At 29.5% G+C, this 27,820-nt stretch overlaps 2 protein-coding genes across 3 annotated transcripts in view; one reads left to right on the top strand and one right to left on the bottom strand.

Moving 5' to 3' along the window:
* The window catches only part of LOC126902742 (nuclear receptor-binding protein), a 41,103-nt gene extending 21,520 nt beyond the window's left edge, over positions 1–19,583 (top strand). For both annotated transcript variants that reach the window (XM_050680342.1, XM_050680341.1), the window contains exons 2-10: positions 14,140–14,364; positions 14,516–14,646; positions 15,737–15,831; positions 16,330–16,413; positions 16,493–16,777; positions 16,843–16,996; positions 17,070–17,277; positions 18,336–18,455; positions 18,515–19,583. In XM_050680342.1, the coding sequence (XP_050536299.1) occupies positions 14,185–14,364; positions 14,516–14,646; positions 15,737–15,831; positions 16,330–16,413; positions 16,493–16,777; positions 16,843–16,996; positions 17,070–17,277; positions 18,336–18,455; positions 18,515–18,730 (1,473 nt within the window). In that variant the 5' untranslated portion in view covers positions 14,140–14,184 and the 3' untranslated portion in view covers positions 18,731–19,583. The remainder of the gene's footprint in view (positions 1–14,139; positions 14,365–14,515; positions 14,647–15,736; positions 15,832–16,329; positions 16,414–16,492; positions 16,778–16,842; positions 16,997–17,069; positions 17,278–18,335; positions 18,456–18,514) is intronic.
* Positions 19,584–21,086: 1,503 nt separating this feature from the next.
* Positions 21,087–27,323, bottom strand: LOC126902745 (uncharacterized). Its single transcript, XM_050680345.1, has 4 exons — positions 27,117–27,323; positions 24,382–24,565; positions 22,243–22,453; positions 21,087–21,553 (listed from the first exon to the last, which is right to left on the bottom strand). Exons 1-4 carry the CDS (start codon positions 27,191–27,193, stop codon positions 21,183–21,185), a joined length of 843 nt encoding a protein of 280 aa, XP_050536302.1. The 5' UTR covers positions 27,194–27,323; the 3' UTR covers positions 21,087–21,182.
* Between the last annotated feature and the right edge of the window lie 497 nt (positions 27,324–27,820).

Raw genomic sequence — 27,820 nt, 5'->3', positions numbered from 1 at the left:
TGAACATGAATTTTATTTTACAATCATATTAATATTATATAATGTGTAATTTATATACTACGAGTTATAATTTTTTAATATTGTTTTTAAGTTTTATTCACAGATAATTTACTAAATTTGTTAACAGTCTTTTACAATCCATATTAGTGAAGCCATTTTTGTTAGGCCATACATTATGATTCTGTATTCTTCGTGTACAATTTTTTTGTTATAAAATCAGAAAAGTTATAATATTTAAGATAATATTTGGTCTTAAAGTAAATGTCTTATATCTGTGATTAATTGATTCTTTATCTCGTTTATATGATATTATTATACACAATGTTTTTCAAAGTGGTGTTTGGGCGAAGCTCGTTTTGTTATGAAATACTGGGCTATTTTTTTCCTAAACCTGTTTTATGATATTTAGATAGAATAAATGTTTTTTCGATAAATATGTAAATAAAATGTGTTCCTAATTATTTAATCAAAAAATTAAAGTAGAACTTGCATATACAAAAAATATTTTATGCTGTCTAAAAAAATAGAAATATAAGTTGTTGTGTATGTACTGTTAGTTTTGGTCCCTTAGTATTTTAAATTATTGTTACCTTTTATAAACAATGACAATCGATTCAACCGAAGGCTATGGCATAGGGGTTGTCGTGTTGGCAACTGATCCATTATATTCGGATTCAGAGAATAATATTTTCACATTTTTTCGTTCATTCAGTTAGCTCATATTTATTGTACGGATACATTGCCTAGAGTGCTGTATCACAAGCCACTGTAAATCTAAATTGTATTAATATAAAACAACATGGGAGAGATTATATTTTCAATGAAGCTATCGTGAAGAGACAACACTGTTTTAGGAATTGTTTGTAATAAATAGAATTACGTTTTATAGCCATTATATGTATTATCATTCAATAAGATTATTAAAAATAAATAATTTCATTATTCTTCAATATCATATTAAGGACAAACAAATACGTCCAATTAAAATGCGAATGCTTTTTTCATATCTCATTTATGTTTGAAAAAATTAATTTTCATTACCTCGTTTTATGTTTTTATCTAACAATTTCTATTAACAAAATAACATTTTTACCATACAATTTTAGTTCTTGGTTGTCCTTTGAATCATAACCTTTATTACGTTTAAATTGAATTCGGTGGCATTGATTGATGTATGACTCGGAGACATCTGCTTGGAACAGCTGTTTTAAAGGTACGCATTTTACTTTGGGTAATAGACACAATATTTATGTTATTGCTGAAATGGTAGTCAGTCGTTCAACGATAAATAGGTTATTATTTTTAAATCAAACAATTGTGTGATATTTATTACATTGATTTAGAATCTACACATTAATAATCCAAAAAAAAAAAAAAAAAAATACATATATCTATACAGAATACCCTTAATATATTAACCTTCTATTAAAACGTATCAGGATTTAACGATACACCAGCGTGGACAAAGTAAAATGCTCTAAAATAATATGTTTGAGTGGTTGGAAACATGTCGTTAATAATATTATTATCATTTATATGTATATATTCATGACAGCTCAGACAAGTGGGGCGTAAAATAATATAGTCACAGTATATGTCCAATAATTCAAATGGCGAAAAATTCCGAACGAGCGGTGAAGAAAATGTAAGCTGAAGACTAGCCAAACACACGTTGACGTTTCGAATAGGACAACAAGATAAGTCGCAATTATTGATCAATGCGCGTTATGGAAATATTAAACCAACCATGTCTAATTAATGAATATAATGTTTAAATACAAATGTTTTTGAAAAGCTTTTATGAGTTCTAAAGTTGTTGTTTATTTAGATGAAACAAATTTATGAAATAATTGTTCTTGAAATAAATGAATTCTATTGACTGAAATAATGAATGAATTCTTTTGACTAGTATATTGTACTTGACAAATTGACAACATGAATGAAAAATTACATTGTTTGGGTAAATGCCGGTAATTTGTCGATTCGAATTTCGCAATAGTTGAATCTATATGAGGATCGAGTCCAAAATAATTAGCAAATCATTTAGTTAGCGTCAACATTTTGAAGCAAAATTAAAAATATTATTTTTGAAATAAGAAATAATTACGTTGTAAAAACTTTCAAAACGTGTTTGTTTAGTTGTCCTTAAAGTCACAGCGTGTATCATTATACTTTTATAATTAAAATACAAATTTTATGTACTAATCCACGTAATATTATTCATCTTTTCTCTTGTTGGATATGCCAAAATAACATTGAATCATCCGCTAGACTTAGAAATGTGCTCATCATCGCATAACGAATTTTATTGTATGTTGTCTGATTATTACGCGGTGTAGTATTTTAAAAATGTTAGATCGGATAAACTTATACGCTCTATAAAGGACCATCCAAATTATCTGCTAGAGCCCCACGCCGATCGTAGTTATATGAGCGTTGTTCTAGTAAAATTTGTCATGTTACATTATTAACCGTTGCACGCTGGTTAACTATCCGTGTATAAAGATAATTAATATCAAAAACGTTGGGTTAATTTTTGAGGTAATTATGGTTAATGAATTCTACCTGTTGGCGACTGAGTTATTGTTTTGTGAATAACGATAACAGTTGAATTTTTGGTAGGTGGTGCTATGTTTTTTGCGTCTATTTCGAAAAATTTAACCGTTAGGTGTTTTTTAGCCGTTCAGTGACCGTCCAAAAATATCCTATTATTGACGGATGGAAAAAAAAATTAGATAGAACTCAAAATTACAATAAGAAAGCGGTGTATGGTTGATGACCTGTAAAGAAAAGATGTCATTATTATTATTATTGCTGCAACTGTGGCGGCTTATAGTTATTGTTATTTTGCTTTTTAAAAGATTTATTCTCCGAACGTGTGCAATTTGTTTCTCTGTTGTATTTTAAAATCACACCATCAAGAGTTTGATTCCTGTCTAGTATGGAAGAGTTTAACAATCAATTTTCGAAAAACAAGGTCCGAAGAGTAAAGGTGCTATTATGATCACGGTGAAAACAATACGGTTCAAAGACTCGACGTTTATTTAGTGTTACCTGTCGTCTCCATCAATCGTTGACCCAACTAATTGTGTACGGTGTGATATTAGGTCACATATTAGTACTACACCAATATAATATATCGATTCATTCAGCAATATTATTCGGCAAAAATGTTTAATTTTTTATTTATTTTATGTTGGTAATAACTAAATGTTTGAATATTACATTTAGTTTGATTAACACATATCATCCAAATCACTGGTGGTTATCCTTTTATTTTTTAGTCATTTAAAAAAAATGTAGTTTTATGTTTTTAGTTTGTCAATTTTTCATCGCTCAAAACTACAGTTTCCATTTATCAAAAATTTAGTGTTGGTATTTGCATATACGTTGTTGAAAAATATGGTTAGTCCTATGGACATTTTTTCGTTAACACAGCTTGTGATAATTTATTCCCAGTAGGATATTTTTCAAGTGATTTTGTAAACTCAGAGTGCTAAGGACAAAACTGTAGGTCATTTCTATTTGTTGTTGATGCTTTGAAACTTTAAACACAAATTAACTCTACCTTATACGATTTTATTCGCCATTTATCAATTAAAATTAAGATGTTACATAATAACTCATTATATTTCTAGCTATACCACTATTTTATCGGTCCAAATTTTTATATTATAATTAATGAAACTTACACGGTACATCTCTAAAAATAGTAAAAATGAGATGAGCAATTTATACTGAACGTGTACATTTAAATTATTATATGTTAACTTATAAATGATGTTTCATTATAACTTTGATAATCAACGATTCTAGCCAATAATTTTTGTTTTTAACCTATTAAAAATGTTTTAATAATTCAGATAATATTCAAAATATATGTTTATACGTATTCTTTTATTTATTAATAAACTTAAGTAGAATTGCGTATCAAGTGCCCAATAATGCACCTACGCATTTGAAGTTTCCGGTAGATGTGTTGCAACTTGTCATTTTAAGTATATTATGATGTCAGTTGTGTTTGAAATACAACTTTTATTTAAATTCCAGTCAGTTACTATTATATATTTGATATACATCAAGTTACTTTTAGTATAGTACAAATAATAAATCATCAATGAAAATTCTTTCATTGATTGTCATTTGATAATTTAACAGTTTAGTTTGTTTTTCGATAGAAACAGTTTAGTATCTTAACTGTAGTAACCTATAAGTGAATTTTCTTGAAAAACGTTTACGTATACCACACACATTTGTCTAATTACTTTAACTTTGCGGCGGTTTAACTTTAATATTTAATTATATCTATTGTGCATTCAGGCGTCTGTTAGTCGAGTAGGATTCTCATTAAAAACTCGAACGGAATAACAAAATTTGTTATTTTACGTGTTGTAGCCAATTAAATATTGCACAATAAAAACATTTTCGGTACATGCTGAAGGAAACATCACAAATTTGCCGTTGTGATTGGAACTCGACCGTCAATTTTTATAACCATTAAATAATCGTCTTTCAGTTGTATGACTGACTATTCTTTGGGGAAAATAATTTCTTTCCTTGCGTGACTACTAATGTTCCGGCTTGATCAATACCCCGTCGACGTCTGTGTAAATAATTAAATTAAACCGGCTTTTTCTATTTTTAAACATGCCTCTAAAAATAGACGTCAGTATAGTTGTGTTATGTTCATCGCTTTCTCTTTCTAGCACTGAATATCTTAACAGCAAATCATTAACAGCGTCGCTGTCATTGGATTTCATGTATTTAATAACACTACTAAAAACCATCGGTATGAAAGGTAAAAGGTGTTCTTATATGGTAGTTCATAGTTCACTAATCATTTTTAATCTAAAATTGTACGCCTATAAACTTGACAACTTATAATTAGCGATATTAAAAATATTAATAATATCTTGAATGTTCAGTGCCATTAGAGGTAAAAGTTGTTTTGCTTTACTCTTCCAAACTATTAATACTGACATTAAAAAATGACATGAGTTATTAATATTTTGATTTTTTATGGCAAAATCTTGAATAAAAGTTCAGTTGTATGATATTGATTTATTTAATCCGAACGGTCTACGGTCTATAATGACAAACTGACCCGCTTATATACTTTTTCTGATATTTGTTTAGAAGATAAGGGCGAAGGGGGCAGAATTGAATGCGAGTACATTTGTTTTATGTTAATAACATTGTTATAGTTAATTTGGAAATTATATATATAAAAAAAAAAAGTTAATTAGCAACACAATCTGACACATAATACTTTTAATCAGCGTTTTCTGACTGTTAATTAGTTAAAAAAAAACTTGTGTGACTTTTTGATTACTAATTTTTTTTCGTAAGTTTTTCATATACAATTTTCAAAAATTGTTAGTAAAAAGTTAATCATTTAGTTTTGAAATATTGTTTTCTATCTTTATGTACAATTCATTTAAAATAATTTTTATGAATTAACTAGTTTTGTACTACATTATTTATTAAATATAACATGATGTACATTTGTATTAATTATATTGGGGTAGTTGGTATCGATTATTATTTAAAATATCTTCGGCGAACAATTTTAGGTGAGACATTTTTCCTTAAATATAAATATAGTTTTCATTAACATATAGAGGTGGTCGTGTTGGTGAATCGACTACACTTCTGAACTCAAAGGTACTTGGTTCAAATCTCTAATGATTGAAGTATTTTTATTACATTTATTATTAATTTTGACTACTTATTTTTAAATTGTTACCAATATAACTATTTTTTTTTCATCTGATTCATATATAAAGGCATAGAAATTATTTTTATTAAGGTAGCAAACTCTTTTACTCTAGAAAAACATAATTTATGTTATTAAGTATTAAGTGTTATAAATTATTTGTATTTGTGTTATCTATTTAATTCTAATTAAATTAATATATTATTGAAAAAAAAAAACAATTATTTTTAACTATTTTTGCTATTTCAATAAAACATTTAAATTCTGTCTCATGCACATTCAAATGTGCGCCGTATTTGCGGTAGATTTGTAGTAAAATATGGTTAACTTTGAGAGCTTACAAGTTTTTAAATATTTTAATGGGAGGCAAAAATAGTATAAGTGTATGTAGAAATATTTAAATTACTAATTAAAACCATGAAAAATAAAACTTGAAATTTGATGCAAATCTGCCCGTCTCTTCTAACATTTTTTATTCGTTTAAATTTCAAGCACTATCGACACGTGAGTGAATAGGTTACTTTTCTGCATAATTAGCAGCATACAATAGGACTGCAACTGTTAATAAAAAGTATGACAGTTACAACCTAATGGAAAAGTAGAGTGTTCTCAACACAACTTTTATTTTAAGTTAAAAGATTTTTATAACACTTATCATTAAACAATATATATATATATATACTCATTGCGTTGTCATATTAATTACTTGGTTATTGCACTGTTGTATTAAAAAAAAAAAATACCTTCAACGACAATTAATTGCATTGTGATTGTAGATTTTATTATACATAGTATATCATTATGCAGTGACATATAAAGTACTGTTGTTTTATATTTGGGTAATTCTGTTGGTACATTTTTGTCAGAAGCGGAAATCGATAAACAGCTACAAGCGAAAGAAGTGTACACGAGAGCTTTTGTCGGGTCCAAAAGTAGTCTAGAATCATCTGCGAGCGAACGAATAGCTTCCACCCGCCACCCCATGTATTCCTCCTATCCGTCTATTTGATACAATCTCATCCGGTCGATAACCACCGACCATGTTATCCGTAAGCCGAGTGTACGCCGACAGCAGTCACCCCGTCCCGTGTGTCCCAAACACCCGCGCTCCGCTCGGTCGGTTGTGTGCATGCCAGCAGTAAAAAGAGGAGGAACACCTTGCCCTAGGTCGTTAGTACTGCCGCCGTGGTCGATGCCGCCGGTGGCTGTTGAGGTCGTTCACTTTTTGCGCACCCGTCTGACATTGAACTTGAGTGCATTATTCGGTGAAAGTAATTGTCGGACGTGCATCCCCTTCCCTCCTCTTGTTCACATTGACTAAGATGTGTTAATGTATCGGTCATTATCAGTGATAATCGGTCGTACAAAGGTCGGGTTACAGTGTTCCGGACCAACATAAACCGTTTTACTCCATTGATTTGTCTACGAACATATTAATTAAATACATCATCAAGTCTGAACTCGCTGCTCGCTATGTAAATTTAACGATTTTTTATTTGTCGTTTTTTATTTCTTTTGTGTCTGAACAAACTCGTTTCACAGGAACACACCATACGTTGCTTGTGTTTCTGAACGATAAAACACAAGGGCAATAACCTAATTCAACACGAACTATGAGTCCTTTCATGAACGAATTTGGTACGTTTGAGTATTATAGTAAAACTATTTTGGTTATAGTAAAATGTAGAATAGATCTATAATGACATGGCGACTATTGATAATTGTAGAAGTTAAAAAAACTAAAGTCTGAAATTCCTTTTCTTCTTCAAATTAACGAAAACAATTTAGTAGTTTTTTCTTATAAATTCATTTTAAGGCGCCCCCATAACATAAAAAGTGTTTTCACCCATTCTACAGTTGCATGAAATCTAGGTTTACTTTCATAGAATTTCATAAAAGTAAAATAAATTATTAAAAAAAAAAACTTTCATTTTGATTTATTAAAAAACAAATCAATATTCTCTTAATTTTTAATTTGAACGCGCAGAAGTTGAACAATTTAAATTCTTATAGATTTTGAGCAAACAAGTGAGTCTTATGATATCGATAATTTGTTATGACGATTTATTCCTCATGAGTGATAACCTTGATGGTAATTTGACGTTTAGTAAACTTAACCATAATTGTTGTTTTTTTTTTTTTTTAATTATTGTCTACAAACTTGCAACTATTCACTTGAGATAACAATTTATGGTGTTGTGTCATACTTAAACAATGTTAAATAAGACAATCCAGAAGTGTATGGTATTTGTTCTACATAAAGGTATGTAGAGCAAATACAACTATAGTTGAACATTTTTTTATCCTTTCAACCGATACATGACTACTATCTGCAGTTGTTAATGATGGTCGTAAAGACCTTTGATATTTTTCGATGTTATTATTCGTGTTCTTCCTGTTTTGCCTTTAACGGGTTTTAATGCTGACGTTAGTTCTAAGTGATGTCATTCACTTTGCTCACGTGTAATGTTTTTTTTACTATTCAACTGTTATCGCCGCTCGTGCAGACAATCACTGTAGTTATTGTTTTCCTTAAAAAATTCTATGATTCACTGGCATTGTGCCTGTGCCCAGCGTTTTGTTTTGACGTCGATGTTTGCGTTGGTTCGTAATAATTTGAATAGTGTTTATTTTGTCTGTTATTGCCTTTTAACGGACACGATTACATAGTCTACACAACATAGACCGAATAGTAGTTATAATTATGAGTGTATTGTTGCTGGTTTTCATCGGAGACCCTAAGGGATTACAAAAAATAAACATGATATCCGTGATAATTTCACAATATGCACGTCACGTTTTTTATTTTTATGCAGTGTGGTGTTTTAGCCACTCAAACCGTAGATGATGACGCGAAGCATCGACGAATTGAGTTAAAACTTTGGCATTCATTTGTAATCGTATTCATTAATAATCGAAAACACGATAACAGTGACAAATTAAAAAATAACGACAACTATCATTCGAGTGTTTTCCTTTTATCGGACCTCTTTAAACGCTTTGAAAGCTGATCTTTAAGATAATTGTTTTTGTTATTGATTGCAACCTAAACTTGTACGCACACTTACCTCCTTAACTTTCTTTTCCCAACAGTTTTATTTTGCACTAATTGTTTGACAGTGCGAATTTTATTATTTTTTGATGATTATGTTTTTTTATTTCTTTCAGTTAAATAATCATTGAGAGATAATTGTAGCCAGTTGTTATTCTTAGTGTGAAGTACGACAATCGTTAAAGTGCATGTGGTTGGAAAGAAACCCGAAAGTTGGTTTCTTCGACTCTTCCCGGGCATTTTTGTATTTCTATAACTATACGAATTAATTTGTTGTAGTCAACGCGTTTAAAGTACTAGTTTTGTGTCATTCGAACCGGTTCGCTTAGTTTCTCTATCGAATGTTATATATTATACGGACGACCTTGAGAATCACGTTCTTACATTTTAGGTGGCGCAGTTTGATAAACTTTCTGAGCGCTTCATTAATATTATTAAAACATTTTTGATTTATTATTAATTCAATTTATAGGGATGTCTAAAAACCTGAGTTAATGACTATGAATATTTCTAATGACAATTCTTATCTGGAATCAACTGGTTCAAGTTGAAGATTTCTAATGCTAGTCAACCCTTCCTATTAACCGATTAATAAAGCAGAATATCATTAATAACCTCATAATACATTTTATCGTGTGAATCGTTCGCTACAATGTTTATATCGTTTTAATTTAATCGATTCGATAAATAGAAATCGTTTACTCTGAGATCTATCGCGTAAACAATTATCATAAATTCTAATTAATGTGTAGTGCTATGCTAATTATTGTATTTTTTCTTCATAAATGAATTAATTGCGCGAATCCAATATTTTGTGACCATAAACTGCGGTGCATATAATTCTTAGCTCTTGGAGATATACTATCTAATGAATAACGTATATTTGTTGTGGTGAAACTTGAAGTGTTTTTTACCAGTACAATTGCTCTCTACTTGTAAAGAAGTCGGGTTTTTTTTTATAAATTTCGATCAGTTGGTTTTAATAGCAAAATATATTTTATTAGCCAACCAATCGTTAGGTTTGTCTGTATCTAAAACAAAAGTCGGTCCACCAACTTGTGGTGTTTTCAATGGAGGGAAGAATAATTTTAATAATAAACACACCTCAATGCTCAAAGTTCCTATGTCACGCGCTCACATTAACTTTATTCAAATCCAGCTACACGACAATTGTACTGTGACATGTGTGCTTATAATATATGATACCAACGGTGTTGTATATTGTGGTAATAGTTATTATTATCAGTGTCAACGTGCGTTATTAATTATTTATTATCGTCGACTTGTGTCTGCCTGATGACTCATGGCCGGTAAGTGTCACGAAAGATTACAATTAATTTGTGGCGCCACGACCCCGTCGCGCTTTCCGTAAATTCCCGACCGTACACGACTTTGTCATCGTCTGAGCGTAAAACGAAAAATGTAACTCGGTTGACAACTTAAAAAAAAACATGCACTCATATTAAAATCTGTCGGCAGTTGACTTCAGACCGATAGATGCAAACGATTTCATTCCTGGAATGTTTTTATGGATGTTTGTCAAAAAATAAATGAAATTATCATCACCGAACGAGTCAAATGTTACTGCATTGGGAGAGGTCAATAGTCTCGCCTTTAGGTACCAATAAATATGTCCAATTGTAATTCATTACACCGGACGTTTATTGTTGTGTTCATTGACTTGTGTTAATACAAAATTACAGCGTAAGCGAGAGATTAGAAAATATAATAATAATAATTAAGAAATGTTCAAAACGCATAAAACATCAAAACGTGCCAGGAGAAGTGTTCGACGATCGTAAAAAAAACGGTTGGCTTCTCTTTTATTCATTAACTTCTTTCATTTGGCCTAGTTTTATAATTTTTCTTTTTGGAAAATTTGAAATAGCTCTTGACTGCACATTAGTTAAAAACATTTTTTCCCGAACCTAACGCTTTATGAAGCGTTACAGTCTTTTTTAATTGTTGCAACTATAACGCTTTGTTCTGTCATAATTGACTGTTCTTCATTGGCGTCGCAGCGGTACCGAGTGAGTTTTCTTGTAAAATTTGTTTTCGACAATACAAACAGACAGAATTTCATTGTTCATCGTATTAAAATTGCTCGATATCAACTTTGTTTCCGATTAGTGTCCCTAATGAATGAAACTACGAACACATGAAATCAGAAAGTTTGTTAGAAAAAAAAAATATTATGGTGCTAATCTTTATGATTATCAATTACCGTTACTTTTATCTACGCCAGCCAGGTCGATCGCCTTATCTTGGTATTATTTTTTCTTGCAATTTACATTGAAAAAAATAAAAAAGGATCAGACGTTCGTGGGCGCGCCGTTTGTCATTGCCTTTTTAATAGGATAAAAAAACATATATATAAGGCATTATGTTAGAACGTCTGGTATAGCGACAAAAGTGCCACCGTGTGATTTATACGTTTGTTGAATCGAATCGCATAATATCCAGATGTCGACCGTACCATTATTTTGTTGTAACATCACATATACGATCGAAATGAACCGACCTCCAGAATTCCTTAAGTGCCAGTTCTTATAAAAATCGTTCGGCGCCTATTATTTCCCCAGTACATACGTGTCTTTGTACACGATCAGTGGCGGATTTATTGGTGGGCAGGGGGTCTCGACTTCTCCTAGCACCGATATGTCTACATTATTTAGGGTAAGGCTCTGCGTATTCCAAATAAATTTTATTCTTCATGATCTCCTCCCAGAAAAATGTTGAAAATCTACCACTGTTCACGATCTTCGCTGCCGACGTGACCGATCCGATCTGTACCGGATGAACGCCATGGCCTAGTCGCGTTGTAGGTAAATAAAATGCCTTAATATTTGCAACATAAAACAAATATTTTTAACATATAACGAACCATTGAATAATTAAGGTTAATTTTTCAACGAGTAAAATAACTAAATTTAAATTAAGAGCGTTAAGTTAAAAAAAAAATGCACTTTTTTTCATTATTTTGTAACAAAGTTTCTTACCGTAAACATCATTAAGCGACAACTTTTTCGACTTAATCAATTGTTGACTTTGTTTATTGACAATAAGTCGTATTATTTTTTATGACGTTCGCGTTGAAAGTATTATTTAAGCTGTGAAATTGTTTTAGAATTGAAAAAATATGCGAGCACACTCGGCTTTTGCAAATATCTGTGTAGGTGTGGCTGACAAAAATGTAATATTATATTATGCTCGCTCTTTCTGAAAATGCAATTGTCTCTGCTATAGATTTTATGCGCTTGACTTGGCGTATTACTAGAAGTTCGCAATAAAATCGAGTTTTTTTGCTTGAACTATTAGTTGCCTTCTTAGCTCCCCAGAAATTATCGTGTTCGTGTCAAATCAAATCGCCAAACACGACTAAGGGGAAATTAAAACCTTTGCTTTAGTTATTTCACTCGTTAATTATTTTTTTTTGCGACACCTTTAGAATATTTTTACTTGACTCTCGAAATCGACAAATGCATTATTTGAGACAGAAAATAGTCAGAATTTCTTGTTGGCGCTAGACCGGCGCCTTGTTCCGGTTAAGGTTAAAATAATGTCAGATTAGTTGACTTGATGAATTGTTTTGGTTTATTTTTTACACGCCCTGTTTAATGTATCGTTTGAATCTGTTTTGCCCTTGAACGCGAACACTTAAAAAAAAACGACCGAAGTTAATGTTTAAAAATTACTAAAATATTTGGCGACTCCGAGTCTTTTTCGAAAAAAAAATTGCGTTTTTACTGACTTAATTGACTGCACTCGACTGTTGTATTATAATTGTCACATTTCTATGGATTAACGTTACGGCTTAGTAGATTGTAAAATGGCCGCTGTCCGATTTGATGTTAATAAGTTGTATTGACTTAATGTGAAAAATAATTAATTGCGGGAACGGGGAAAAAACTTCTGGCCACTTGCCTGTGTGGACAAGTCGTGTGCTAATCTGTGACGGCTATAAAAACTTATTTCGAAAGACGCAAATTGTATTATTGTCGACATAAACGCATTTTTTACAAGGCCGACGTCGTTAATGGGTCGTGTGGACGGAACGTTTGAAAAACGGTACACGACCTCGACGGAAGATGATTTTATGTTTCTTTCAAAGTCTAACCAAAATACGACGGCTGTAGACGTTTTCTAAGGGCCGTGCGTTAACTTACAAGTTAAATTTTACACCGAAGTATTCTAAGCGTGACATCAATGGCGAAGGGTTAAATTTCATATTTGGGTCGTTTGCATTTGGCACTGCTGAACAGTTGGAAAACGTCATTGACTGCAGTGAATCTTAAACGTTGTAGACATTTTACTGCGCGTTGTTTCTACTAAAACCGCGTGGGTCATTTTAAATTTGAATTATCAATGGTCGTTTGTCTTTTCGTATTTCGCATTGCTGTCGTTGTTTTGACTTTCATTGGGATTTATGAGATAATTTCCATAGTTATCCAACGATTATTTATGAATCATTTAATTTACAGCCGGTCGTTTGCTTACCGTCGTCCGGAGTAGATGAGCGAATAGCGACGCGTCATGCGTCACGTTTACCACGACTCTGCAATCTCTCTGCCAATTAAAAGTGTTGTTGTATTTGTTCACTATTATTATTATTATTATAAAAGACATCTTCCGATATTTATATAACAGAGAACTAATAAGCAAAAAAATGTGAGTGTTGAGCAATTGCCTAATTTTCATCTAAACGACAATGTTATTTTGTGTCGGGAAACATCTGCTCAGGACGTTCGACTTGAGTAGTTTTCGGCGAAAGCCGTAAAATCGTACCAATTACATAATGTGCAAACTCGACCCCTCAAACAATTATGAACGTAATTAATTGGCTGTAATTGACATGACATGACATGACCGCGTTTTGTGACATGTCGAAATGGATCAATACCGGCTTTTATTTCTGAACCATTCGAGAAGCGTTTGTTTTCCTTGACGCGCGCTCCCATCAAATAAACTAAATGTATTCATCGTATCCATCCGTGCAAAGATCACTGATAAGATTGTTTATGATCTTGTGTTAGTTCTCTTGAATTGCAACCGTTCCACAAAACATAATGCTTGCACCAGAAGTGTTTTAAGTTCACTTATAAAAAGTACGACTGCCGCAATGCATCGGTGAGATATGTGGGTTTTGTGGTGTTCGTTTGCCAAGAGAACACTGCGCGCTTGGTTTAACTTAACACCACAACGTTTGTTGTGTCATTTTAAATTCATTGATAATTATGTTAACGATGCGTTTTCTTGGCAAATACCAACGATAATTCTCGTTGTATTTCTGAGTTCTAACCTTCCGCGTTTGTTTTGTCACGTGCACATGACCACCTGTGATAACAACAGTTCCGTTTCTATCGTGTTACAGGTGGAGCAACGGGATGTCCCGGGAATCGATTGTGCTTATCTAGCCATGGATACCGAGGAAGGCGTCGAGGTGGTGTGGAACGAAGTGCAATTTTCGGAACGCAAGAATTACAAGGCTCAAGAGGACAAGATCCGGCAGGTGTTCGAGAGTTTGACACAGCTTCAACATGCTAATATCGTCAACTTCCATCGATACTGGACGGATACGCACAACGACAAACCTCGCGTAAGTCTCGTGCGCTCGCGTTTGTGGCTGCGCTCTCTTTGCACAGGTTTGGTTCACATCCTGCTCATCCTTTTGCTTCCAAACACTCTACACTCACACCTATGTGGACACAGTGCGCAACCCTAATGTAGATATATTTTTGTTGGTCCAGGTCATATTCATCACAGAGTACATGTCTTCTGGCTCATTGAAACAGTTCCTAAAACGCACCAAACGCAACGTGAAGAAAATCTCGTTGACCGCTTGGAAACGGTGGTGCACTCAGATCCTATCCGCCCTAAGGTATGTTAAAATCGCTAGAACGGCCCCGATCCTGTTGGTATTAGGATCATATATAAATATTATTAACGCTATACATAATATCGTCGTGTGCCGTGTTTTCTACACACAACGTTGGTGTTTAGGTTAAATATTGTATTAACATACTCACATAATATGTATAGGTATATAGGTAATTATAAATAATTGAAATTCGGCGAAAAAATAATGTACGTATAAATTATCATAAACTATTTATAATTCATATATATGTATGTGTGTATGTGTGTATATATTTATCATAATGTGTAATTGTTGTGATGGTAATTTATGCAAATGTGTGGTAATTGTACTTGACGTGCTCATTACTACCAATAGTAACTACTTCAATCGCTGTTTGGGCGGGTCAACGAACAGATGCAACGGCGACGGATCGATTGATAAAAACTGTATATTGCGATGAAGATGACCGGGATGAGTTTTATGGAATACACCGGCGAACGGATAGCGTGTAAATCACAGTCCCGCTGAAACTCCGACCATGACACACACGCACTACCTATGTATATATAATTGTATTTTTTCAGAAAATATTTTTTTAAGTATAAATATATAGGTTATACACTACTAGTGTAAGAAACACAGGCGAACGATTCCCTAGCTTAACTGTACTAGTAATTCAAAAGGCTTGTGTTGTGTCCATGTTCGACTACAAGAACGCTGTCCAATGTCATTAATGATGCCATTTCTTTATTTATAATGTATATATAAATATACATACGTATTTGTGTATGTATGTATATTTATAATCTTATTTTATTATTATATATATATATATATATGTATATATATTTATTTATATATATATATATTAAATATTTTTTACAATATGATAATACTATGCATATTTTATGTACTCTCCTAAATGAAAAACCGATGAAAGGTCAGAAACCAACAGCGCCGGGGGCCGGTGGCTGGTTTTTTATTCTATTTTTCGTCGTGTAGAGTAGAACACGCCCAAAAACATGAAAAAAAAACGCTTTCCATCTTTGACTGGCTATCATCGCCGTCGAAAAGCAAACAAAAAAAACAAAAGTTGTGGTTTGTTTTTCAGTTACTTGCATTCATGTTCACCGCCCATCATCCATGGGAATCTGACCTGTGACACGATATTTATCCAACACAATGGACTCGTGAAAATAGGATCAGGTAAAGTACCGCGCACGAGCGAAACAAGCCATGTAAGGGACATATATAATATACCAAATAAATCATATTATCTATAGATTAAAAAAATAATCAGTCTAACGTATATTACGAGTATACGGCATATACAATTATTACGGAAGGTAATGATAATTGATATGACACCGTACAATAGCATGGTTAAAAAAAAAAAAAAAATGTTTTTTTTTCCTTATATTTTTTACACATAGTGCGACGTCTCGAAACATGCCGCTTGGTGGTTTGTCGTCGGCTGACCGTTCTTGGCAATGACGAATGTAGGGACTTCCCCATTATTCTGTGTAGGATTGTTAACGCGTTCGCGGTGTTCACGATGTTTCCGGCGTTGAGGACCGCGTGGGTTGTCCAGAACTGGCAGACCGGGTCAAATGCGCTGGCAGCTGGATCGAGACGAAGCACGACAGCGCTTATATGGATACTAATTGAAATTTTTTTATTTATAAAAAAATCTATATACTTTAGTGGCCCCGGATACTATCCACGTTCACATCAAGACCTGCCGAGAGAACATGAAGAACATGCATTTCATCGCACCCGAATGCGGTAGTTAGTATTTTTTACACAGTGCTTGATATCTTTGTTTACTATTTGAACGTCTCATATTTAATGCTCGACGGTTTTCCAGACTTAGTCACGCCGGCCATTGACATATATGCTTTTGGCATGTGTGCACTGGAAATGGCATCACTGGAAATACAGGGCAACGGCGACAGTGGTACACTGGTCACCCAAGACCACATCAAACGGACCATCGAGTCACTGGACGATCCGTTACAGAAAGATTTGATTCGCCAGTGTCTGACGGCCGATTTCGAGAAAAGGCCCACTGCCAGAAACCTACTCTTTCACCCTGTACTCTTCGAAGTGCATTCTTTAAAACTACTAGCAGCTCACGTTTTAGTTAAGACTGGTATGTTGTCGACCCATCTATGTTTTAATTTGCGCTACACAGGTTGTTTTGGTACTTTTTTTTAGAACATTTTGCTGACCGACTGTCCGATGAGGTGTACCATCCCGATACGGTGATGGGCGAGATTGTTCACGGAGATGACCATACCAGAAATGTACAATTAAAAATGTGTGATGTTCCCGAAAGTAACAAATTGGAAAAGTTTGTCGAGGACGTAAGGTAATACATTTATCATTTTATAAGATCGTAATCTTGCCTTTAGTTAATTAATTCATGTATATTTTTACTATAGATTTGGTATATATCCGTTGACAGCTTATGCACTGGAGGCCGGACCAGTACGACTGACCAGTTTTCAACCTCAAAGTCCGACGGGCTCGATGGATCAATCGATTCCATCGGACAGAAATAGTGTTGGACCATTGGATGTAGAAGTCAGGCGTGTTGTCAATATGATGTGTAACATAAAACCAAAAGATGATGCACAAAATGACTTTATGGTCAGTTGTGTACAGTTTTTTTTTTTCTAAAAATATTTAAATAGAAATAAATGGCTAATGTAAACACATATTATTATAAAGGAGATGAGGTATTGAAATAAGGTCGCGCCATTGTTTTATTTTAAAATAATTGATCATTAATAATAGTGACTAATTGTAATCGATAATAACCGTCAATTAATAAATTAAATCAATTATACCGGTTATATTAATAATATACTAATATTAATAACTGAGTTTTTAGATTAATTATAGACATATTATAATTGCTTATTTTTATCGAGCAAATAATAATCAATTATTAAAATTAATTGTATTATCAAATTATTAGTCCAACCTAAAACTAGAGTGGACTAGTTCTAAAATATATATTGATAAATCAATTTTGTCCCAGCTTAAAAATTTTGATTTAAATAATTGGAAATAGTGAAACGAATTGTAGTGTAGCGCAGTGAACACCTCAGATGTGTCAAGATCTGAAGTTAAGCTTTGCCTACTGCTGATAGTAGTTTGATGATTATTATCACACGTCAAATTCAATGGTGGTAAACACAATGTCCCTTAGTATATAAGGCAAGTAGGAAAATGCTGCTTCACTTAATTATTTCTTAAGATGGACTAGTCAAATTTTAAAAATCGATTGTCGTTAACCAACTTGATGGTAAAAAAAAAAAAAGAAATAAGTATTTCAAGATTACATACTGTCAAGTGATAATCAATTTTAATAATGATTTTTAATGTACTTTAAGCTAGACAAATTAAGATAATTTCTCATTTCTATTTATCATAGTCTATCAAAATTAGTTCAACAATATGCTCTCAACCTTCTGATTTATTTTTACAATAAATGTGACATGAAAATATATACCAACATAATTATATTTAATTTTCTAAAATGTTACTATAAGCTATGACTATTTAAGTATGCTGACACATACCATAGACAACAAAAGCAGTTTTTTTTTTTTTAATCTAGGGTTTTTAATTTTGTTTATCTACAAAATTCAATTAAAATTATTATGCACTTTGTTTTATAACAATTGAAATATTTTTTATAGATGACTATTTTGCTACGAATGGACGATAAAATGAATAGACAACTGACTTGTTCCATTACAGATGCAGATACAGCTTCAACACTCTCACAAGAACTCGTTCATTTTGGCTTTATAAATGAAGTAATAATAGAGAATTTAAACATAAAAGTTTATAATTAATTGAATTTTTATTGTTATAGGCTGATAAAGATAAAATTTATGTGATAATAGAAGAAACTCTGTCTGAAGGTCCTCAATACAATCAAGAACAGTCTGTTGAAGCATTTAACTTTACTAGCAATCCATCAAAACTTCAAAAACAGTCATCTATAACAGCTGTTAGTTGTGCAGCAACAATTGCCTCTTCTTTTAGGCCAAGTGTCATTCGTTCTCCCATCAAACGAGATTATAGTTAATGAAAGCTATGTGGCCAGCAAATGTTGGTCACTCGGTTTTGTCCGTTATGTTGTCTATCAACCATATGGTCACACATTTTCGGTTTATATTCATTTCTTCCCAGTATAAAAATATCCAATAACTTTTTCCTTCAGCCAAAGTCAATTTTTTACCATCACGCCTTTATACATCAAATGTGAAATTAAATACTACTATTTAGGCTTAAACCAAAATATATTTTTACCGGAGTATATTTAATTTTTAATAAGCTTTCTATTTTTACTTAAAGGTTATCAATATTTTGTTACAAAAACATATAATGTATTGTCAATCGCCATTTACATTATATTGTTATTTAATTGGCATTCATTCCAAAAAAATATATAAATATATATATATAAAATAAATTCACTGAATGTGTTTTTATGATTATTTTAGTATATTATATAATTATTATTATCATTATTATTATAACCATTACTATTTCTATTATTATTTGTGCTTTTATCAAAAGTGTTCCATTATTTGTTTTTGTTCACAACCATCATTTAAATGTACTTGATTTATTTATTTTTTAACCGCCATTTAGTTACCGGTATTACTTATTGTTCAAATTTGAATTGTTATTCTTATATTGCAAATGACCTAATATTTCACGCTGTATATTTAATACATTCTGAACTACCGATTTATATCATTTGCCTAACAATATATGATGAAGTGTTTATAAATGTGATATGTTTTTAATTTGAGAAGAAAATGGAGATAATGTTTAGTATTAGGCTTATTATATTTTACATATAATTTTTGAAAACTGATAAATATTACGTGTAAATTATTAATGATGAATTAAAACTGTGATACAACTATTGATGCTATTTGTTTTATTTTATCTAACATTGTTAATTTGGTACGAAAACTCCTTTTAGCTTTTTGTAATTTTTTTTATAAATTTATTATTTAAGACAGATAATTTTGTTGTTAAAATTAATAATATAGTCTTAAATAATAAAAACAATATTTTTGTTCATCATATGAAAATATAACATCAAATAATAAATTAAAAAATATATATATCAATTTGTTTTCACACCAAGATGTTAAGATTTATATTCTGTACTTAATAATTTCAATATCTTATTGTCTATTCCCCTTTTAAGATGTTTTATAAATAGGTAAACTGTAAAACGTTGATTTATTTATTCTTCGTTTTATAAATCATCAAATATTACTTGTGTCAGTTTCAACAATTTATTATAATAATTTTACTACATTATAAAATAAAATAATTTTAATTGTCATTCGAAAAATTAAGCTAAATATTATAAATACAAAAGCACAAACATTTTTAATGAAATAGTCCATTAGAAAAGTAATGGAACTTTTCCAAACTTAGCCATTGCTCCTAGGATTTTTTTATGAGTCCCAATAACTTAATCTACTACAGGACGCAGAATAAATACAAGAAATAAAAATTGAGTGCTGAAAATTACGTAGTTTGTGGATTTTCCATAATACGCAAATTGTAAATTTTGTAAATTCTATAAGTAGCGTTAAAATTTTTTCTCCATCATCAAATTTTTATCAGACGTTTTAATTGCCTAAAGGTAAGTACTATGTAAATTTAAAAAAAAATTCGTTCATTCACTTTTGTATAATGTGATGATAGAGTTGGCTATTTTCAGCAAACTACGCGTGTTCAAGACCGTAAAATGATACAAAAATAATTATAAATCGATTCAAATATGATATGAATTAAAAATACATTACTAAAAGTTTCTGAAAAAAAAAAAAAAAATTTTTGCCCTTCAAATTTTGCTATTAAAATACTGCAAAACTTAAAAATTTTGATGTTTAAAAAAATTAAAAATTCATAAACTTAAGAATAAAATTGAAGTACTATTTAATATGAGTAAAACAGTGCTAGTTCTACAGTGATAGATTATTTGGTTCTGAAGTTATAGACTCTAGAACATTGGCTGTTTTTAATTATAAAAAATGCGCTATCTGGTAAAAAAACAATAAAAAAAAAATTATATATGTTATTTTTGTTGTCAATGACCTTTAAGAAGTCTATGATATAAATTTCTGAACTATATCAGCACACACATTAGGTGATATCACATGGAATGACCCTATATTTAATTTGACAATTTTATATACCCATAATTAGCAGTATTGTATTTAAAATCGCTTACCCACCACCAGCACCCACGAGCCACCACTGGGTATGGAGATATAAAATCATTTTGTAAAATGTGTAAATTAATCTTAACTACCTATGTAAGTTTATTTAAATAAACAAAAAAATATTTTAGAAATATATTTTATTATTGTTTTATTTCATAAACATTAAGATGTAATATATTTCTCATTAAGTATAACAATTCATTATTTTACATGTATACGCGTATGAGTGTTTTTGGCGTTTTAAAAAATGTAAATACATTTGAAAAAAGTTAAACGCAATATTTAAGCTTTTTTCATTTTTTCATTTTTTTCCTCGTCTTTATTCTTTTTATTGAAAAACCAAAATAAATTATCAATAAAAGGCTTGAAATCGATTGTAAATCCAAATATATTTTCTAAACTTAAAAGTCCTTTTTTTTTTGAAAAATAACCATCTTGAACCATAAGTTCAATGTTTCTAGGTTGAATATTTTCTTTATATTCTCCTATTATGTTTATATCAGGACTTATTAATACTACTATAATAACTAATGGTTCGTTGAATATTATATTGTCGTTTTTAAATTTTCTAGTACATGAAATCCCAATTCCAATTTCAGTAGCACTTTTCCAAATTAATGCAGTTGCATCATGTCGTCCTTCAATATTTTCATCTGAAATCATCGTTAGAATATTAGAGACGAGCCATATAATTTATTATTATATTATTAAAGGAAAATTTCTAATCTCTTTTTGTTATTTAAAAATTTATTATTTATTTTTTTATTCTAAATATTTTTGCATAATATATCTCGGGATAAATTTTGTTTTTTGTAAACATGTGTTGCATATAGTTATTGCAATCAAATATCACATAATATACGTATTATAATGTATTTTAGTTATTGGTTTGTACTAAACTCAAATTATCTTACTTGAGTAAGTCTTTTTTTTTAAATAAAAGATAAACATTTTTTTTTTTTTTTTGAGATCAATGATGATAGTGTTAAACATTAATTTAGGATATAAGAATCCCAATTAGTTAAAAGAGTTGAAGAATTATAACAGCACTTATAATAATGATCTATTATAATTATTAGAACAAAAAACGTTTTTTTTTTAATTAATAACAATTTTTATTTAAATTTACCACCAAACCACTGTGTATATAAACTTTTTAGTATCATTAACTAATTAGTAAGAATAGTAAAAAAATTACTCTCTAAAAAATGTAATTGTTTTTATACCATAATTTTTTTTCATAGAAATCATCTTAAATTGTATGATAAAATTTTATTATAGATAATAAACTATTTTTAGTCGTTTTTCGAATAAAACAAAACAATTTGAAAATAATACGTACCTTGTGTCATTTCTTCTTCATCTGCATCAAAATTAAAGATGTTTTTACCTTTATCAAATTTACTGTAAGTATTTAAAGCTACAATTTTCCCAAGATCTTCTATCATGCTACAATATGAAATTATCTCTCCGAAAATATATTTAGTTGGACTGAGGCTGAAAATCCCAGTCATAGCTAAATAATTTGCATGAGCTTGAGCCAGCTTATTTAACTTTAAATTATAAAATTCATCAATAATATTCATAGTTAAATTTTTAATTTATAAATATTTTTATTTAGAATAACTATTATTCGAATTGATTAATATGAAATAGTTGTAATCATAATATGACTACAATATAATTTACCGTAGAAGAATTTTAAACAGAGTTCTCATATTACCCATCGCTATATATAATATTACATTAATTTTGAGTTTTTTCGCTAGTTAAGAACTTTAATTTAATTTAATCATTACATATACACATGTAGAATTCAAAAATTAAGAAATAAACAATATTTAAGAAATAAAACAAGATTTATAAAAAAAATTTAATAGCTCCCTGTTGGATTATTATCCAATAGGGAACTAAAGGCCCACACACATACCATCTCGGTGAAAGCTAATTTAAGTTAGGATGTTAGACAATATAAGCAGTGTTGGGAAAGTTCCTTTTTAAATGGAACTCGTTCCGTTCCCCGTTCATTTTCTAAAATATGAACTCGTTCCAGATCCTAGTTCTTTATATTAAGAAGGAACTTGTTCCAGATCCAGTTCCTCCAAAATAAGAACTCGTTCCACTCTTCGTTCCTTCTATGTAACCAAGTTATTTAAAAAATTGTTTTTATTTTTATTATGAATTTTTAGATTATATGGCATATTTAAATCATAAAGGCATAAATAAATATGTTTAATAATGTTTTATAACTAGTAACTACACAAAAACAATTACATCATTCTGTAATAAAAATGTATAACTGTACTACTGATCTTTTAAATCAGAATATAAATAACTACTATAATAATTAAAATGCTACACATTACAGATGTAGTTTTAAATATTATAACATTGTAATAATGCATATTTCTTATTATTAGACTTATAGCTGTCAACTGTAAAAAATTTGTACAGTTAACAACTATTTACACTATTTACAACTATTTATTTACAGTTTTACTATTTAATAGTATTATATTAAAAGTATTTTTAGTATTTAACACACACATTAATTACAAATTTGAGAATTATTAGTCCTATTAAAACAAAACAAAATTTTCATTTTATATACCAAATTTGTTTTATTTTAATAGAACTAATTTTTCAAAAAGTGAATCACTCAATTTATGGCGTTTTTGTGTCATCACATTGAAACCTGTCGAAAACAGTCGCTCAACAGGAGCACTAGATGGAAGGGGTGTGTTAAATTCTAAAAATACTTTTAATATTGCAGGGTACAATAGTAACACAGTCAAGTCTTTCGACTGGCATTTTAAGAATAATTCTAACTCTTCAATACGAGAACTTGAAGTTGTATTTTTCTCTACTGGTAAACATATATTAAATATTTACTGTATACCTACATGTGATAATAACTCTATTTATAGTCAATTGATTCATTTAAACATCCTACGATCTCGATTGGGTATATAGGGGACTTCCATTGTCAAAAGTCAACTAAAAATACCTTAATATTTTAATGTCTAGATACGAAGAAAACTACACTTAAACATGTTCATAAAAATTTTTAGGAACTGTAATTTCCGTTCAGGTTCCTTAAAAAATGGAATTTGTTCATTTTCCTCGTTCCTTTATTTTAAAAGGAAACAGTTCCTAGCATCGTTACTTCAAAAAGAACTCGTTCCAGGATTCCTTTTGGAACTAGTTCCTTCTCAACACTGAATATAAGTAATAGTCACGTTGATGGTTAAATGTCAACTTGCGTTTGGTAATTATGTATTATGGTACGGTAGCCGTAAATTCCAAAAGTGTTTATGTGTGCAGTCTGCCCGCTGTAGTAATACGTGTGTCACTGTGTCAATGTTATAAGCCTAGTCGACAGTGCAATGATATTGGGTATGACCACGTAGCAGATACTGGTATTTAATAACTAATTATATATTATGTCTATACTATTTTTTAATAATAATTTTTATGTTACTTCAATATTTTCATTTAAGTGATTCACACTGTGCCACGATCTGAACTTATTTATTTCAGATAAATACTGATTTTTTATTGTGAAATATTTATTTGCATTATATTCAAAACCTCGATTATGCTTTTTATATTGATGGTACATTCCATTAAATTGTATTTCCCATTCATTCCATGCTTTTTGCACACTATATCAAAATTATACTACAGTTATTTAAATAGCAATAAACAATTTGTTAATATTTTTGGTAATTGTTTTTAGAAATTCATCAATAAGGTTATAATGATCACACTTTATAAAATTTCAGTTTTATGTAAAACATTAATATAATAAATTTGGACTGAAAGTGAAATTTTTAGAGAAATGAACTAAAAAGTTGCCTCTTTTTTCTATCTTTTTTTAATTTTTTAAAATAATATTCCTAGTATATTTTTTTAAATTATTTCTTAGCTTTAATGCGATGCTAAAATTCATTATAAATATCACTGTAATTTTACAATCGTATTTTTAATTTTTGTGTCAGTTACTACTTTTTCTTAGATTTCAATGGACAGAATTTTTTTAACAACACGTCAAAAAATCACAAATTATATTTAATGGACGTTATTACCCTCAAATTTTGAAAAAATTTTCTTTATTCCTAGTAAATGGGGTAATATTTAAAAACATTTTTGGGTTTTTACATTTGTACTTGAAATTTTTTGAAAAATGGATGTATCAAAACAATTTTTTTATTAGTTATATTCCCTTTTATTAGATATATTTTTATTGAATATCTGACCTTTTACTCATCTATAGAATAAATTTAAAATATTAACTTTTGAATAGAAAGTTAACTTTTGAAAATGTTCCGCAAATACTCCAACATCAAACATATATTAAATGAAAGTTTATGTTAACTATACTTTAGTTAAAAAACATGCTATTTTTGTTTTAAAACTATCAATATTAGATTTTATATTTTTAACTTTAAATTGCTATAACTATTTAAAAATATACGGATTAATACAATTTTTTTTATGTAAAACTATCATTTTTAACCTACTTATTTTTGTCCTTCAAAGTGAAAGTTTATAATAAAAAAATTTTTTTTACTATAACTTTTAGCCCAACTTGCAAGTTTGAAATTAAAATCATTAAATAGAAAAAAATGGTTATTATTTACAATACTATTTACAATAAATTTATCAGAAAAGTTTGATTTTTTTTAAGTTTTGTCGTAATAGATCACTTGAATAGACATCATAGTAATCATTTATAATTAATTTTTGACGTTTAAAAAGATTCTACAATTAAAATATGCAGAATTGAAATAATTTTAATGATTTAATTAAAAAAACTAATAAAAAAATATTTGTTAAAAAGATCTACTCAATTTAGTGTGTTATAAAATTTGATTATAATTGTAAAGATCCATTATCAGGTGAAACTAAAAATCATTTTTTTTTAGATTTATGATTTATATAGCAACATGTTACCAAAAAATTTGGAATATTATAGACTGTTAGTAACGCACATAAATAGAGTTAAAAAATTAATAAATTATAAAGTAAAATTATTTACTTTTGCAGTTGAATACTTTTATTATATCAAACTTGATTCGTCAATAAATACTTTGAAAACATTAGAAACGAATGATTTTAAATGTTTGTATGGATAAAGCTGGTTAAGCTACTTTTTATTTGATTAAGGGATCTTCAACTAAATACGAATTGTAATGATTTGACCCATGGTTGAAAATGTAGGTCAGATAATGGTTGGGAAAATAAATCGCATCCACAAAAAAACGCACATAGTAAAATAATATTGACATGATTAAAAATTTCTTCTTAAGAGGGGAGACGACAGTTATGGGGTCCTTGATATTTATTGAAATTATTGAATCTGAATGAGATAAAAATTAAATGATTTGAAAATTTATTTCTAAATCAAAAATAATGCAAAATATAATTATTTCAGTTGGATTCGAATCACGTACACTAAGCGTGAAAAACATAAGCGTTACTAACTCGGCAACTGTTCGTCGCTTTCGTCATTTCGATAAAATTGGCAATTGAAGCTAACTCAAATTTTAAAGTTACTTAATAGCAAAAATAAAGTTTAACTTCTTATGTCTTATGAACTTTATACTATGTCAATTAAATTGTATAATATTCATGAAAGTCAGTGTATTCCCCTATTTTAAAATAAAATAAAATACAAAACCCAGAATTTTAATACAAAATATCATATTTTTGAATATGGTAGCAATTTTCAACAAGAAGAAAATGTATATTTCGAATTTATTTTTTCATAGTAAAGTATATAATATAAGCTTTAATTTTAGATTAAATTAAAGTGTCAATATTTCCGTAACATTTTCAAAAATTAAATTGAAAAGAACTTTATCTGTGCGCAGAAATTGCTTTTTTGAATTTCCCTTGTGTGCAAGTTTAGAGTCAGATTTTCAAAAAAATTATGTCAAATGAAAAAAAATATCTAAGGTTTCAATATAAAAAAAATTATTTTAATTCGTTCATTTTTCAAAAAGTTATGGCATTTTTAAGTATTACAATATTTTATGTTAAACAGTGATTTTTACATAAAAATTACATTTTAAAATTAATCAACATTTAATTTTATTGTCTGTTTAACAAAAAAAAAAAAAAAAAATACACATCATTCTATAATTAATACCATCTCAGCTTCGCATCGAATTTATACCAATGAGCGAAGATTTATTATGTATAGAAACTTACTTTTCATCGATGTTTCTTTCAAAGCAAAAACTCACAATAATTGTCGTAGTAAACAAAAGTACCATAAAATGTATCATTTTTAATTTTTTAAATTAATAATAAAAGTATATAATTTTATATACTTCATATAATAAATATGAAGTCTTTAAAATATTAATGTCAGTAAATCAACTACGTTAGGTTTATTATTAACGAAAATATTTTAAGAAACATAAATGAGTTCATACGTGACAACAGACTATTACTTGACTTATAATATCACGATGCATTTTTATGTATATTTCAATAATAGTTAATCAAATATATAGCGTGTTCAATAAGTAAGAAAACAGGTTATTATTGTTTTCATTGTTTGTAACAACTGATCTGTTTCTTTACTTAATGAACACTCTGAATTTTACTTCTACCTTATATGTTCTTTAAATTTTAGCTTCAATGCGAAACTGAGAAGGTATTAATTTTATCATAATGTGTGTTTTTTTTTGTGTCTGTTGCCACTTTTTCTCAGCTTTCACTGGACCGATTTCTTTCAACAATACGTCAAAGGATAACAAATTGTATCTAGTTATAGACATTACCCATAAAACTTGAAAAAATTTCTAAGATTTCAATATAAAAAAAAATTATCAGGGGTGAATAAACAATGATTGAAAAGTATTTTGATTTTTTGATTTGAATTAAAATGTTATCAATAACTGTTTTTC

This window comes from Daktulosphaira vitifoliae, unplaced genomic scaffold (genome assembly GCF_025091365.1).
Source record: "Daktulosphaira vitifoliae isolate Bord-2020 unplaced genomic scaffold, ASM2509136v1 Scaffold_3, whole genome shotgun sequence".
In the NCBI taxonomy this organism is placed as follows: domain Eukaryota; kingdom Metazoa; phylum Arthropoda; class Insecta; order Hemiptera; family Phylloxeridae; genus Daktulosphaira; species Daktulosphaira vitifoliae.
The sequence above is the reverse complement of the archived record's forward strand: the minus strand, read 5'-3'. Positions and strand labels throughout refer to the sequence as shown.

What these genes read in the sequence shown, in the direction of transcription:
- LOC126902745 (XM_050680345.1), bottom strand. Translation starts at nt 27,193, where the DNA reads ATGATACATTTTATGGTACTTTTGTTTACTACGACAATTATTGTGAGT. An exon ending in GAAAGAAACATCGATGAAAA is followed by an intron (nt 24,566 to 27,116) that starts GTAAGTTTCTAT and finishes ATTTTGATATAG; the next exon opens with TGTGCAAAAAGCATGGAATG. An exon ending in ACTTAAATGAAAATATTGAA is followed by an intron (nt 22,454 to 24,381) that starts GTAACATAAAAA and finishes TATAATTTAAAG; the next exon opens with TTAAATAAGCTGGCTCAAGC.